Raw genomic sequence first — 16,262 nt, 5'->3', positions numbered from 1 at the left:
ATCCTCCCTAAAGTTTATTGGCAGTAAACTGGCCCCTTGCTCAAGGGTCTGGAGAGCCAAAATATACTTGCTTAATTCTCTGATCTTCCCAGCACAAGACTGGACTCTGCAGCTCATGCCGCTCTTCAACAACCCCCCCCCCCCCCCCCCTCGGTTTAGTAGTTTTGTGCAGTGGACTGTTCCTGACGTCATCACGCCCATAGGCCAGCTTTGGATACAAAGACATGGAGAACAGTCCATTGCTGGACATGGAGGTCGTCTGTTTTCTGGAGGTTTGACAGGTCAGGTGAGTATAGGCTCTGTATTCACCCCTAGACAAACCGAGCAGATAACAGGCAGGCACAGTGCCAACTGCATGGGGAAAAAACTTTTGCCCGGAGTTCTGCTTTAAAACCTCTGTTTTTAATGCAGCACAGAAATGCTCATTTGTGTTCCACACTCAGAGATCCAGACGTGCCTCTAAACCCTCAGCCACAAGTCACACCTCCCTGCTTGGCAATGTGAATGTGGTTGGGGACACAGAAAGCAGGACACGGAGCTCCTCTATGGACTGTATGAGGAATGTGTCTGCAGAGTACCGATCACCTATACAGTGGGGATGGAAAGTTTGGGCACCCCAGCTAAACATTTGTATTAATGTGCATAAAGAAGCCAAGGAAAGATGGAAAAATCTCCAAAAGGCATCAAATTACAGATTAGACATTCTTATAATATGTCAACAAAAGTTAGATTTTATTTCCATCATTTACACTTTGGCAAGTATCACAGCTTGTAAACAATTTTTGTAGCCAGCCAAGAGTCTTTCAGTTCTTGTTTGAGGTATCTTTGCCCATTCTTCCTTACAAAAGTCTTCCAGTTCTTTGAGATTTCTGGGCTGTCTGTCACGCACGGCTCTTTTAAGGTCTCTCCATAGATTTTCAATGATGTTGAGGTCAGGAGATTGTGAAGGCCATGGCAAAACCTTCAGTTTACGCCTCTTGATGTAATCCCCCGTGGATTTCCAGGTGTGTTTAGGATCATTATCCATTTGTAGAAGCCATCCTCTCTTTAACTTCAGCTTTTTCACAGATGGCATCAAGTTACCATCCAAAATTTGCTGAAATTTTATTGAATCCTTTTTTCCTTCTACTCGTGAGATGTTCCCTGTGCCACTGGCTGCAACACAACCCCAAAGCATGATTGGTCCAACCCCATGCTTCACAGTTGGACAGAGGTTCTTTTCATTCAATTCTGTGCCCCTTCTTCTCCAAACGTACCTTTGCTCATTCCGGCCAAAAAGTTCAATTTTAACCTCATCGGTCCACAGAACTTGTTTCCAAAATGCATCAGGCTTGTCTATATGTTCATTTGCAAAGTTCAAACCATGATTTTTGTGGTGAGGACGTAGAAGAGGTTTTCTTCTGATGACTCTTCCATGAAGCCCATATTTGTACAAGTATCTCTTTATAGTGGAATAGTGACCACAACTCCAGTGTCTGCCAGATCTTTCTGGAGGGATCGTGCAGTCAAACGTGGGTTTTGAATTGTTTTTCTCACAATCCTGCGAGCTGTTCTGTCTGATATTTTTCTTGGTCTTCCAGATCTTGCTTTAACTTCCACTGTTCCTGATGACTGCCATTTCTTAATTACATTCCGAACAGAGGATATTGACATCTGAAAACGCTTTGCTATCTTCTTATAGCCTTCTCCAGCTTTGTGAGCGTCAACTATTTTCAGTTTCAGTTCTCTAGACAACTGCTTAGACAAGTGCATGGTGCTGATTGTTGGGGCAAGGTCAGATGAGTCGGGGCATTTAAAACCTTTGAGATTGACATCACCTGGTCTTCCCAGACGATGATTGAGAACAATCCATGACACTGGCAAGTCTCAGCTTGGCAAAGGGGGCAGTACAAGATATTAACTCTGCAGGGGGCCCAAACTTTTGCAGACGCCATTTTTTTGTTTTCTGTTATTTTGAAAGTGTAAATGATGGAAATAAAATCTAACTTTTGTTGACATATTATAAGAATGTCTAATCTGTAATTTGATGCCTTTTGGAGATTTTTCCATCTTTCCTTGGCTTCTTTATGCACATTAATACAAATGTTTAGCTGGGGGGCCCAAACTTTCCATCCCCACTGTATATGGATCATTCAACATTTTACCTTTTCTTTGCTGCAGCCAACAAGACTGTCCAGGATCAGTTGTCGGAGATGGAAGCTGCGAAGCATCAAGCTGAAAAAGACCTTCGAGAGCAAATCGGCAAACTGGAGAGAGAGCTCGAAAACGCCAATGATTTGCTCTGCGCCACCAAAAGAAAAGGTATTGATATTTTCACAACGAAATGAAAAGAAATCTCTACAAAACAAAGCCAGGCCCAGAAAATGTAAAAAGCCAAACTAAACGCAACATAAACGTAATTACACAGAAGTCATGGCATTTATATTAACCGATTCCTGTCTGCCCTATAGCCGTAATACTGCTACAGGGCGGAAGGGGTGCGCAAAATTACGTATGTATGTGATTTTGCATTTCCGGGTTGGGGGGTGCACGCACGAGCCCTACCCACACTGCAATTCACGGGTCCCGGCTGGTGATTGCCGAGTATTACCGACGGGGGGAGAGAACTGTATGTAAAAAAAAATACAGATCTCGTCCCTGTCAGCTCTAGCACACTGCTTTGTATGGCTCTGTATATATATTGGGATTGCTATTCAGAGCCATACAAAGCAGCGTGTTTACAGTTGAAAGCACAGACACCGCTTAGTGTGAAACAGCACACCGTTTGATCACTGAGTATTACCGACGGGGAGAGAACTTTATGTATACGATACAGATCTCTCCCGTCAGCTCCTGCACACTGCTTTGTATGGCTTTGTATATATATTGGGATTGCTATGCAGAGCCATACAAAGCAGCGTGTTTACAGTTGAAAGCACAGACACCGCTTACTGTGAAGCAGCACACCGTTTGATCACTGAGTATTACCGACGGGGAGAGAACTTTATGTATACGATACAGATCTCTCCCCGTCAGCTCCTGCACACTGCTTTGTATGGCTCTGCAGTGGTGTATTAAGGTTTTGTGCTGCCCTAGGCAACACAAAAATTGGCGCCCCCCCTCCCCCCCGCAGAAAGAGCCTGACATTGATTAACCAAGAGCACCCCTGCCCTCCACCCAAGCCTTCCACTACCACTACCCCCCATACACCAGCCACCATCCCCCATGGCGAGAGAGAGACACTCACCTTCACAGCTCCGTACATCCCCAGGAACGAGAGTCGGGCTGTGCATACACCGTCATGAAACCCGCAGCCTCTCTCAGAACCCACCAGGTCCTCATGCTGGGTGTGTCCCTTCTTCCGTCCCTTCTTCCGTCCCTTCTTCCAAGGGGCAGTGCTGCCCCCCGGAAAAATGCCGCCCTAGGCAAATGCCTTGTTTGCCTTCTGGTAAATACACCCCTGTGGCTCTGCATAGCAGAGCTACAAAGCAGTGTGCTTACAGTTGAAAGCACAGACACCGCTTACTGTGAAACAGCACACCGTTTGATCCAGGGGAAGACTGACCATTTGGAAACTCGGCACTGCCCGAGGGGCCGGGGTCAGTAGGGGGCCCCATGAGATGCCCCTGGTACCTTTCATAGGCTATTCTGAGTTTGGGCAAGGACACAGTCTATATAATGAACATATCATGATATACAACTTCAATCCAGTGGTGGTTCTCCCAGTGGTAAGGTAAGAATTACGCACTCACCAGAAGCGTAATTCAATTACGCAGTGTGTAAATCAGCCCTCAGAGGATGTGGATAGATCCAGCTGGCCAGAGGTCCCTTTAAGGGATAGGTGGGTACAGATGCCTGCTTACAGGTGCTTCCCTCTCTGGATATGGTGGACTGGTAACTGGATCGCAGCAGGGCTCAAGGGGAGTGCCCATATATTGTGTCAAAAATGTATTAAATGACAAAGGATTTCAATAAACACAAATAGGCAGTTAAAACAGCGTCGGGTATGTGAACAGACTGACCATCCAGGAACTAAGATGGCCGCCGGGCCTCCACGTGGCACCGGCGGCGTGACGTCACGACGTCCTAGGCTCCTTCTAACGCGTTTCGTGCGCCCGCACTTCTTCAGAGGCAACATAACTACATTTAGAATTTTCACATTTTTGGTTTGTGGATTCATCAGTTCGACGGTATTACATAGAGAAAGAAAAATCACAAACTGAGAAAAACAAAAAGAAATTTGAAACCAAACTTTTCGTAGTGAACCACTCTCCTCCCGTCACAAATCCGTGTACTTACATTGATTAGCGGTACACCAGATAAGTAGCGTGGTACACATGGCGTGTATATCTGACACAATACACGGAGGGTGTCACATGTTGACATTTTTAATGCCTAAACGATTCTTTTTAATTTTAGGCGCCCTGCTGAGTGAGGCGGAATTGACGGCGATGTCACCTACAGCTGCCGCGGTGGCCAAAGTTGTACGACCCGGAATGAAGATCACGGAGGTAATTTATGTATTAGGGGCGGAGCTAGCCTTGCGCTGCCTGTATTTTCGTCAGATTTCTTTCTAAATCGTCTGAAATTCAAGCAGCTGTTGGCGCTGTCAGCAACGGCCGACTATACAAGTCACTGAGCCGGGTGATAAATTGTCTGTTTTACAAATTGTATTAAAGTTGAATCTAAGGCACAGGATTGCCTACAAGATATACCGGAATGCTACAACAGCGGCTGTAGGCAAAGACAAAGTTCTGGTTGCAGGGTGTCCAATAGTCCGTAACCCGGTTAACTAGTAGCCGACCGCAGATAGCCGAATGACGGCTGCACTGCGGCCGGCCAGTTCTGAGTGGATGTCATATGACGTCCTCCCAAAACGCGCTCTCCTGCACGCCCCAGGGGGCGCGCACCCGGCGATCTCCGTGATCGCTGTGTCCTACGGACACAGCTGATCACGTGATGTGGTAAAAGGCCAATCACAGCGGCCTTTTACCACGTGATCAGCGGTGTCCAATGACACGCTGATTAGAGGGAAATGCAAGTGCCGGTTCTCGGCTCCACTTTCTTTACGCTGTCAGATCGTGAGGAAAGTACTGCCGAGAACCGGCAGTTGTCAGAACGGGGATCGGCACCGATCATCAGGGCACTGATGATCAGTGCCCTGATGATCGGTGCCCAGCAGTGCCACCCGCAAGTTCCGCCCAGCAGTGCGCCCACTAGCTCTGCCCACCTGTGCCCAGCAGTGCACCCACCTGTGCCCAGCAGTGCACCCACCTGTGCCCAGCAGTGCACCCACCTGTGCCCAGCAGTGCACCCACCTGTGCCACTCTGCAGTGCCACCTACCTGTGCACACCTGTGCCCACCCACCAGTGCAGCCCAGCAGTGCTGCCAGTCAGTGCCACCAGTCAGTGCCCAGGGGTTGTGCCAGTCAGTGCCGTCTATCAGTACCCATAATCAGTGTCACCTATCAGTGCCGCATATTAGTGCCGCCTATCCGTGACACCTCATTAGTGCTGTCTATCAGTGCCGCCTATCCGTGCCACCTCATTAGTACTGCCTATCAGTGCCCATCAGTGCCGCCTATCAGTGCCCATCAGTGCTGCCTCATCAACGCACATCAGTGAAGGAGAAAAAATACCTGTTTGAAAAATTTTATAAAAGAAACAAAGAAACTTTTTTTTTTTTTTTCAAATTTTTTGCACTTTTTTTATTTATAGCGCAAAAAGTAAAGCGCCCAGCGGCGATTAAATACCACCAAAAGAAAGCTCTATTTGTGAGAAAAAAATGATCAAAATTTCATATGGGTACAATGTTGCATGACCGCGCAATTGTCAATCAAAGTGCGCTGAAAATTGGCCCGGTAAATAAGGGGGTAGAAGTGCCCGGTAGGCAAGGGGTTAAGGGTGGAACTATTGTAAATCCAGCGGGATGTGCTCCCTGTCTCAGGTATGGTTGCCTCCATGGGGGGAAAGGAAAAGGGTCACGGAATGTGGTTTTTAGAGATGCTAGAAGAAGGAAGGGGAACAGGTACAGGTTGGAAGCTACAGAGAAGAACCAGAAATAAGGAGAGGGACAGGAGAAAATACTTGCCTGGGGTGGATAAGAGGGAGGGGAAAGAGGAAGTGAGTTGGATGGGGGGGGGGGGGGGGGGTAGGGGGGTCCATTGTGGGTCAGCAGCAAGATTAGCTATGAAGGAGATCATGTCGAGAGCCGGTTTCAGTCAATATTCAATATTTCGGTCAAGGTTCCTGGACCTTCACAAATTTGTGGTGAAAATCACTGCCAGGAGCACAGACTCCACCAGCTTTATCTGGGCATTGGAGAGGTTCAAGATCGATTTGTGCATCAAAGCCTCCCAAGGGCTACGGACGAGGGAAATATTCAGTACGGACAAGGGGCGGACTGACCATTCGGGCGCTGCCTGAGGGCCGGGGTCAGTAGGGGGCCCCATGAGATGCCCCTGGTACCTTTCATAGGCTTTTTTGGGTGTGGTTTGAGTGTGGGCGAGGGCACAGGAGCCCCATGATCCCCTATTGCTTGGGGCCCCATGAGTTGTCAGTCCACCCCTGGTAAGGACCTAATTATGGTGTAGCCTCGCGTCCAAAATATAATCACTTTGGAGCACAACGACCAGATGCGGAGGAAAGTACCACGCACCCTACAGCCCCGGAGACACGTTGGGGAAGCCGAAGAGACGAATTTAGAAATGCGATCGGGGCTCATATACCAACGCGAGAGTACCTTGTAGGTGTTGGGCCAAGATATTCGGTGAGCATTTGTAAATGGCCAAATCTTGTTCCAGATGGCCTGGTCAGGAAGGGCAACTAAGTCTTCCCATTTTGGATGACACTCAAGAAGAGCGGAGTAAAGAGCAGGCACCAGCCCTCCGGATGTGGATCTTTTCAACAACCATTTTTGAACGGGGTTAGACGTTTGGGGGGTTCTGTGTAGCTCCTTCTCCCCCATTTCCCCCGTACGTGTTTGAGAAGAACCAAATACATCTATGACTTCCTCACTCTAGCTCAGTGGTATCCAAACTGTGGCCCTTCGCCTGCCTTTAACTGTCCCTTGGGGCACTATTGCTCCCCCAAAACAAGACACTATTCTCAGACTGATACCAAACAATGGGGCACCATTCCTCCCATGGACACCACTGATGGGACACAATTACTTCCAGTGACACCAATGGGGCACCATTTCTCCCATGTGCACCAATGTTAAGGCACAATTTCTCCCCTGATATCAACAATTGGCACTGTTCCTCCCACAAACACCACTGATGGGACATAATTCCATCCACTGACACCAACCATGGGGCACTATTCCTCTGACTGACACCAAAAATGTGGGTACTATTCCCCCTGCTGACAGCAACGATGGGGCACCATTCCTCCCATTGGACATCAAAGATGGGGCACTATTTCTTCTTCACCGACGCTTGGTGAACGCTGACACGAGTGCTGTACTCTGAGCGACCGACGCTTGGTGAACGCTGACAGGAGTGCTGTATTCTGAGCGACCGACGCTTGGTGAACGCTGACAGGAGTGCTGTACTCTGAGCAACTGACGCTTGGTGAACGCTGACAGGAGTGCTGTACTCTGAGCAACTGACGCTTGGTGAACGCTGACAGGAGTGCTGTACTCTGAGCAACTGACGCTTGGTGAACGCTGACAGGAGTGCTGTACTCTGAGCAACTGACGCTTGGTGAACGCTGACAGGAGTGCTGTACTCTGAGAGACTGACGCTTGGTGAACGCTGACACGAGTGCTGTACTCTGAGCGACTGACGCTTGGTGAACGCTGACACGAGTGCTGTACTCTGAGCGGCCGACGCTTGGTGAACGCTGACAGGAGTGCTGTACTCTGAGCGACTGACGCTTGGTGAATGCTGACAGGAGTGCTGTACTCTGAGCGACCGACGCTTGGTGAACGCTGACAGGAGTGCTGTACTCTGAGCGACCGACGCTTGGTGAGCGGTGACAAGAGTGCTGTACTCTGAGCAACTGACGCTTGGTGAACGCTGACAGGAGTGCTGTACTCTGAGCAACTGACGCTTGGTGAACACTGACAAGAGTGCTGTACTCTGAGCAACTGACGCTTGGTGAACGCTGACAGGAGTGCTGTACTCTGAGCAACTGACGCTTGGTGAACACTGACAAGAGTGCTGTACTCTGAGCAACTGACGCTTGGTGAACGCTGACAGGAGTGCTGTACTCTGAGCAACTGACGCTTGGTGAACGCTGACAGGAGTGCTGTACTCTGAGCAACTGACGCTTGGTGAGCGGTGACAAGAGTGCTGTACTCTGAGCGACCGACGCTTGGTGAACGCTGACAGGAGTGCTGTACTCTGAGCGACCGACGCTTGGTGAGCGGTGACAAGAGTGCTGTACTCTGAGCAACTGACGCTTGGTGAACGCTGACAGGAGTGCTGTACTCTGAGCAACTGACGCTTGGTGAACACTGACAAGAGTGCTGTACTCTGAGCAACTGACGCTTGGTGAACGCTGACAGGAGTGCTGTACTCTGAGCAACTGACGCTTGGTGAACGCTGACAGGAGTGCTGTACTCTGAGCAACTGACGCTTGGTGAGCGGTGACAAGAGTGCTGTACTCTGAGCGACCGACGCTTGGTGAACGCTGACAGGAGTGCTGTACTCTGAGCGACCGACGCTTGGTGAGCGGTGACAAGAGTGCTGTACTCTGAGCGACCGACGCTTGGTGAACGCTGACAGGAGTGCTGTACTGTGAGCGACTGACGCTTGGTGAACGCTGACAGGAGTGCTGTACTCTGAGCGACTGACGCTTGGTGAACGCTGACAGGAGTGCTGTACTCTGAGCAACTGACGCTTGGTGAACGCTGACAGGAGTGCTGTACTCTGAGCAACTGACGCTTGGTGAACGCTGACAGGAGTGCTGTACTCTGAGCAACTGACGCTTGGTGAACGCTGACACGAGTGCTGTACTCTGAGCGGCCGACGCTTGGTGAACGCTGACAGGAGTGCTGTACTGTGAGCGACTGACGCTTGGTGAACGCTGACAGGAGTGCTGTACTCTGAGCGACTGACGCTTGGTGAACGCTGACAGGAGTGCTGTACTCTGAGCAACTGACGCTTGGTGAACGCTGACAGGAGTGCTGTACTCTGAGCAACTGACGCTTGGTGAACGCTGACAGGAGTGCTGTACTCTGAGCAACTGACGCTTGGTGAACGCTGACACGAGTGCTGTACTCTGAGCGGCCGACGCTTGGTGAACGCTGACAGGAGTGCTGTACTCTGAGCAACTGACGCTTGGTGAACGCTGACAGGAGTGCTGTACTCTGAGCGACTGACGCTTGGTGAACGCTGACAGGAGTGCTGTACTCTGAGCAACTGACGCTTGGTGAACGCTGACAGGAGTGCTGTACTCTGAGCGACTGACGCTTGGTGAACGCTGACAGGAGTGCTGTACTCTGAGTGGCTGACACTTGGTGAACGCTGACAGGAGTGCTGTACTCTGAGTGGCTGACACTTGGTGAACGCTGACACGTAATTGGCTTTATCCTGATTGGAATTAGCGGAGATTTGATCAGCTTCTGTGTTGTCGCTGCAATAATATACGGAGCACTTTTCCGTCCCTTGGAATGCGCTGCAGGATTTATTTTTTCTAGCAGTACTTTCGTTCGCTGTGTTTAGTTCGGGACGACTCCTCTAACACAACATCTGCTTTCTGAATGCAGCTTTACAATGCGTACATGGAGGCCCAAGACCAACTGCTGATCGAGAAACAAGAAAACAAAAGGATCACCAAGTATTTGGATGAGATCGTGAAAGAGGTGGAGGCCAAAGCGCCTATCCTGAAGCGTCAGCGGGAGGACTACGAGCGCACCCAGAAGTCTGTGGCCAGCCTGTCCATCAAACTGGAGCAGGCAATGAAGGTATTTACTAACCAAAATCCCATTTCTGCTCCCGTGTGCGAGGTGTGGGAAACGTTCAACTTGCTTTTATTTTTTCCCAAAGGAAATTCAACGGATGCAAAATGAATCGGATAAAGCAAACAAGTTGGCAGCTGTTGCTGAAAGGGAGAACCAAAGGCTGGAGCTACAAGTGAAAGATCTCTCTCAGCAGGTGAGACAGAAATATACTGTGTGTGTTTATAGATATATTCTACACCGCGTTCCAAATGATTCTGCAGATGATATTTTTCTCATTTCCCTCAATAATTGATGTAAATATCAGTCGGCAGAATTCTCAGGTGACAACTATAAGAGGACGATTCACATTTTATTGAACAAACCTCCTAATGATAACAGGATTTGTGTTCCGGATTATTCCGCACAGGAAGTTTCAAAACACTTTCTAGGTTGTAAAGAACTGAAAATTGTCATTTGTTGTGTTTGCAGCAAATTTACTGAAATCAAAAGCTTTTCAATCAAACTTTTCCCAACATTGTTACTTTGTAAACATTTGAAGCGGTCACGTTACATTGTAACATAGGAGCCCTTATCTGATAGCAGATCACAAGTCTTCCATCCATTGAACTTGGGAGTTTTTGGACAGTTTCTGCTGGAATTTGTTGGCAAGATGTCAGAATAGCCTCCCAGAGCTGCTGTTTGGATGTAAACTGCCTCCCACCCTCATAGATCTTTTGCTTGAGGATGCTCCAAAGGTTCTCCATAGGATTGAGGTGAGGGGAGGATGGAGGCCACACCATGACTTTCTCTCCTTTTATCCCCATAGCAGCCATTGATGCGGAGGTATTCTTTGCAGCATGAGATGGTGCATTGTCATGCATGAAGATGATTTTATTACGGAAAGCATAGTTCTTCCTTCTGTACCAGGGAAGAAAGTGGTCAGTCATAAACTCCACATACTTTGCAGAGGTCATCTTTACACCTTCGGGGCCTCTAAAGGGGCCGACCAGCTCTGTTCCCATAATTCCGGCCCAAAACATGACTCCACCACCGCCTTGCTGACGTCACAGCCTTGTTGGAACAGGGTGGCCGTCCACCAACCATCCACTACTCCATCCATCTGGACCATCCAGGGTTGCACGGCACTCATCAGTGAACAGGACTGTTTGAAAATGAGTCTTCATGTATTTTTCTGCCCAATGCAGCCGTTTCTGCTTGTGAGCATTGGTTAGTGGTGGCCGAATAGAAGGTTTCTGCACAGTTGCAGGACTCTGGAGGACTCTACACCTTGATGTCCGTGGGACTCCAGAGGCACCAGCAGCTTCAAATATCTGTTTGCTGCTATGTAATGGGATTTTAGCAGCTGCTCTCTTGATCCGATGCATGGATCTGGCAGAAATCTTCCTCAATGTGCCTTTATCTGCACCAACCCGTCTGTGCTCTGAATCAGCCACAAATCTCTTCATAGTGCGATGATCACGCTTACGTTTTCCTGAAATATCGAATGTTTTCATCCCTCGTCCAAGGCATCGAACTATTCCACTCTTTTCGGCAGCAGAGAGATCCTTTTTCTTCCCCATATTGCTTGAAAATGGCGCTCTGCTTAATAATGTGGAACGCCGTCCTTTAGGAGTTTTTCCTTCAATTGGGCTCACCGGCCAATCTAATGATCACAGGTGTCCCAGATTGTTTTCAGTGATCAAAAGAGCCCTGACACACAATGCCATCCATGAGTTACACTGAAAAACAAAATATTTACTCTTTGTGACACTTAAATAGAATTTGCATAATATTTTGGAGCGCGGTGTATATATCCAATGAGTTTCTCTTCTTTGCTGTCTTTTCAGTCTGAGAAATATACCAATGTCAGTATTCTCTTATCTGCCTGTTGATCCTGCCAAAAATGTGATCACTGTCTCTCCAACACTAGATCAAAGTGCTTTTAATGGAGCTGGAGGAGTCGCGAGGAAACCACGTTCAGAGGGAGGACGATGTGAGCTCCGCCAACATCACGAGCTCTTCTGAAGTCATAACTCAGCATTTAGTTACTTTCAGAAACATCGAAGAGTTACAGGAACAAAACCAGAGACTCCTCGTCACCCTGAGGGAACTCGGAGAAGCCAAGGAGCGAGAAGAGCAGGAGCTGGCTGCTTCACAGTAAGACGTAGAGTCCAGAGAGAATATTATATTATTATTATTATTATACAGGATTTATAAAGAGCCGATAGTTGGCTCAGCGCTGTACATTACAGAGGGGGACAGAACATGTGACAGAACAATACCAATACAATGCAAAACATGAGGGGATTGAGGGCCCTGCTCCTTGGAGCTTACAATCTAGGAGGGAGGGGATGGTGGCACAGGAGGAGATAGCTGTGGGGGATGGGGTGGTAGGAAGAGTGGAGGAGATCGGCAAGTTAGCAGGGGGTGGGGTAGGCTTCCCTGAAGAGATGGGTTTTCAGGGTGCGCCTAAAGGAGAGGAGAGTAGGTGATAGTCTGATGGGTTGGGGCAGGGAGTTCCAGAGGATGGGTGACACCCTGGAGAAGTCCTGGAGGCGGGCATGGGAGGAGGAGACCAGGGAACTAGAGAGAAGGAGGTCTTGTGAGGAGCGGAGTGTGCGTGTTGGGCGGTACTTGGATATTAGGTCAGTGATGTAGTTCGGCGCAGTATGGTGGACGGCTTTGTACGTCAGTGTTAGGATTTTGAATTTGATCCGTTGCGCAATCGGAAGCCAGTGGAGGGATTGGCAGAGAGGGGTGGAGGACACTGAGTGGAGGCCAGTGGAGGGATTGGCAGAGGGGGGTGGAGGACACTGAGTGGAGGCCAGTGGAGGGATTGGCAGAGGGGGGTGGAGGACACTGAATGGAGGCCAGTGGAGGGATTGGCAGAGGGGGGTGGAGGACACTGAATGGAGGCCAGTGGAGGGATTGGCAGAGGGGGGTGGAGGACACTGAATGGAGGCCAGTGGAGGGATTGGCAGAGGGGGGTGGAGGACACTGAATGGAGGCCAGTGGAGGGATTGGCAGAGGGGGGTGGAGGACACTGAATGGAGGCCAGTGGAGGGATTGGCAGAGAGGGGTGGAGGACACTGAATGGAGGCCAGTGGAGGGATTGGCAGAGGGGGTGGAGGACACTGAATGGAGGCCAGTGGAGGGATTGGCAGAGGGGGGTGGAGGACACTGAATGGAGGCCAGTGGAGGGATTGGCAGAGAGGGGTGGAGGACACTGAATGGAGGCCAGTGGAGGGATTGGCAGAGGGGGGTGGAGGACACTGAATGGAGGCCAGTGGAGGGATTGGCAGAGGGGGGTGGCGGAGATGGAGCGGTTGGTAAGGTGAATGAGTCTGGCAGCCGTATTCAGGATGGACTGAAGCGGGGATAGCCAGCGGCGAGGCAGGCCAGTGAGGAGGGAGTTGCAGTAGTCAAGTCGTGATATGATGAGGGAGTGGATGAGCTGTTTAGTGGTGTCTGGGGTTAGGAACGTGCGGATTTTGGCCATTTTTTTATTTATTTATATATATATAGTAATCTGAAGCTCTAGTCTTTCTGAGCTGTACAGTTCTTTAAGATGGTTGTAAAGGCTAAAGGTTTGTTTTTTTTTTTTTTGGTTTGTTTTTAACCTTCAAGCATTCTGTGCAGGAAAGTAAAAAACATTCAGTCTGGGTTCACATTGATGTGGTGCAGCGATTCCTGTGCGTCAGCCTGGGTTCACATTGATGTGGTGCAGCGATTCCTGTGCGTCAGCCTGGGTTCACATTGATGTGGTGCAGCGATTCCTGTGCATCAGTCTGGGTTCACATTGATGTGGTGCAGCGATTCCTGTGCGTCAGCCTGGGTTCACATTGATGTGGTGCAGCGATTCCTGTGCGTCAGCCTGGGTTCACATTGATGTGGTGCAGCGATTCCTGTGCGTCAGCCTGGGTTCACATTGATGTGGTGCAGCGATTCCTGTGCGTCAGCCTGGGTTCACATTGATGTGGTGCAGCGATTCCTGTGCGTCAGCCTGGGTTCACATTGATGTGGTGCAGCGATTCCTGTGCGTCAGTCTGGGTTCACATTGATGTGGTGCAGCGATTCCTGTGCGTCAGCCTGGATTCACATTGATGTGGTGCAGCGATTCCTGTGCGTCAGCCTGGGTTCACATTGATGTGGTGCAGCGATTCCTGTGCGTCAGCCTGGGTTCACATTGATGTGGTGCAGCGATTCCTGTGCGTTTCCAACACCACAAAGCAATTACATGGTGTGCATGCAGTCTGCTGCGGGTGTCAAAATAATGACACCCCAAAAGCAGGTCACAAAACACGGTGCGTTTGCCTGATTTGGGTCACGTGAGTATAAACGCCCAACGCGATCTGGTTCCAGAGTGGCTAAAGAAATAAGGTGCCTGCACCCTTCTCATGCAGATGCTGTGTGAGTTTTCAGCCATACAAAATAATTGGGCTAAAATCGCATCGCACAGAATTGCAGGTGATTTGCAGAAGAATGCGGTGCGATTTTACCCAACGCCCCACCCCAGCGGGGTATTTACATTTTGTGCTGCCTAGGCAACACAATATCAGACGCCCCCCCCTCACCCCAGCGGAGAGAGCCTGACTCTGACCAACACCAGACCCCGCCACAGAGAGAGCCTGACCATGATGTGATCAATTACACCCCTCCCCCTTCCCCACCTGGGGGAGCCTTCCTCGAAACCCCCCCCGCCGGAGACAGACACTCACCTTCACAGCTCTGGATATCCCCGGGAACACCGGATGGACTCTGCATACACCATCAATCAGCCCGCAGCCTCTCTCGGATCCCACCTGGTCCCCATGCTGCATATGTCCCTTCTTCCGGAGGGGAGTGCTGCCTCCCTAAAAAAAAAAAAAATGCCACCCTAGGCAAATGCCTTGTTTGCCTTGTGATAAATAAGCCCCTGCCCCACCCCCTCTAACCGCAGCTTTCCTTAAGGGTTGGTTCACATCTGTGCGGGTGGTGCCGCTGCGGATCCGCACAAAAATCGTGCAGCCGCACCACCCACACAGGAATGCGGACCCGCGGGCGGGTGCCATTAATTCTCATGGCACGCCGCCCACACTGGAAATCGCAACCGAACCGGGGGAACCGAGGTTCCCATGTGGGCTGAGGTTTCCAAAGAAGTGCAGGGACCTCTCTACTTGTCCCGGGGCACGGGAGTCCATTCAAATGAATGGGCTCTCGTGTCCGCGCAAAACGCGTCCAGCAGGAACGCAAATATGTGAGCCGGGGGTTAGGCCCCATTCACACTAGGGCATTTCGAATCGCTGTAGTGTGAATGGGGCATTAGGGAGGGAAGTTCCTGAACAACTGTTGGATGACATGCGTCTCGCAATGCCGTTTGCCATTATGACAGCGATTTATTGCGCAACAATCGCGGCATAACTGCGCCACGTCATCGGGGTGCCAATAAAATGAATGGCAATTTCACATTTTTAGCAGCACGTTTTGAAATCACAGGCAGAATCGTGGCCGTTGTGCCCGCAATCCAAAATGCCCTAAATGTGAATAGGGCCTCATACTTGCCTGAGCCTGATCTTCATCCAGCACTGGGCACAGGAGTCTTGGCTCTCCCGGGTCTCTCTCTCTCTCATTGGCTGAGACACAGCAGAGAGCCATTGGCTCCCACTGCTGTAAATCACAGCCTGTGAGGCGGGACCGGAGGGCAGGACTGAGCCACACGATGACTTCAGGCTGGCCCCTTTTGCAGGTATATCCAGGGTAAACGCGGGGGAACGCAGTTCCGGCACCTCCAGCACTGGGCGCTAGTTCACACTCCATGCATTTCTGTGTGCTTTTTTTTTTTTTTTTTTTCTTCATCCAAAACTACAGAAAGTAGATGCTTGCAGTTCCGGTTGCAGAAAAAAAAAAAAGTAAAACATGATCTATTTTTCCTGCACACAACTGCACTGAGTACAGGGGGCTGTGATGTGTTTTGGGTTTTTTCTTTGTTTTTGTTTTTTTTCTAACTAAATATAAGTTTTACTTTTATTAGACTTTCAGAACTAAGAAGGGATTTAGAAAAGACGCACGCTGAATTGGAACAGCTTCGGGAAAATCGGCAGCATCAGATGCACGTGTTGGAATCTACAATGCGACAGCGTGACATGTTTCGCATACTGCTGGCTCAGACAACCGGCGTCACATTTCCCTCAACAGGTATCTGGTGTCAGAATGGATTTGGTCTCGCTATGCGAGGAAATAAAAGGCTTTAACCTCTTCCCAGCACACATGTCCGGTACTCACGGAAAGGCCCCGATCTCCTCTTTCAATTGGGACCTTTCCCGATCATGTGACCGCCATGACAGTGAATCACGGCGGTCACATGACCCTAAAACTGCGCCCTGGCTTCTGAAACCCTTAAAGGGCCAGGAGGCGC

The 16,262-nt window shown here is 49.8% G+C and overlaps 1 protein-coding gene across 2 annotated transcripts in view; it reads left to right on the top strand.

The window, feature by feature from the left end:
- The window catches only part of TPR (translocated promoter region, nuclear basket protein), a 76,589-nt gene that overhangs the window by 12,789 nt on the left and 47,538 nt on the right, over nucleotides 1–16,262 (top strand). For both annotated transcript variants that reach the window (XM_089667317.1, XM_089667316.1), the window contains exons 9-14: nucleotides 2,161–2,301; nucleotides 4,399–4,490; nucleotides 9,695–9,892; nucleotides 9,975–10,082; nucleotides 11,799–12,025; nucleotides 15,879–16,042. In XM_089667317.1, coding sequence (XP_089523443.1) covers nucleotides 2,161–2,301; nucleotides 4,399–4,490; nucleotides 9,695–9,892; nucleotides 9,975–10,082; nucleotides 11,799–12,025; nucleotides 15,879–16,042 — 930 coding nt within the window. The remainder of the gene's footprint in view (nucleotides 1–2,160; nucleotides 2,302–4,398; nucleotides 4,491–9,694; nucleotides 9,893–9,974; nucleotides 10,083–11,798; nucleotides 12,026–15,878; nucleotides 16,043–16,262) is intronic.

The sequence above is a fragment of the Staurois parvus genome, unplaced genomic scaffold, assembly GCF_062004578.1.
Source record: "Staurois parvus isolate SC_StPar_1 unplaced genomic scaffold, SC_StPar_1.0 ptg003172l, whole genome shotgun sequence".
NCBI classification, from domain to species: Eukaryota; Metazoa; Chordata; class Amphibia; order Anura; family Ranidae; genus Staurois; species Staurois parvus.
The sequence above is the reverse complement of the archived record's forward strand: the minus strand, read 5'-3'. Positions and strand labels throughout refer to the sequence as shown.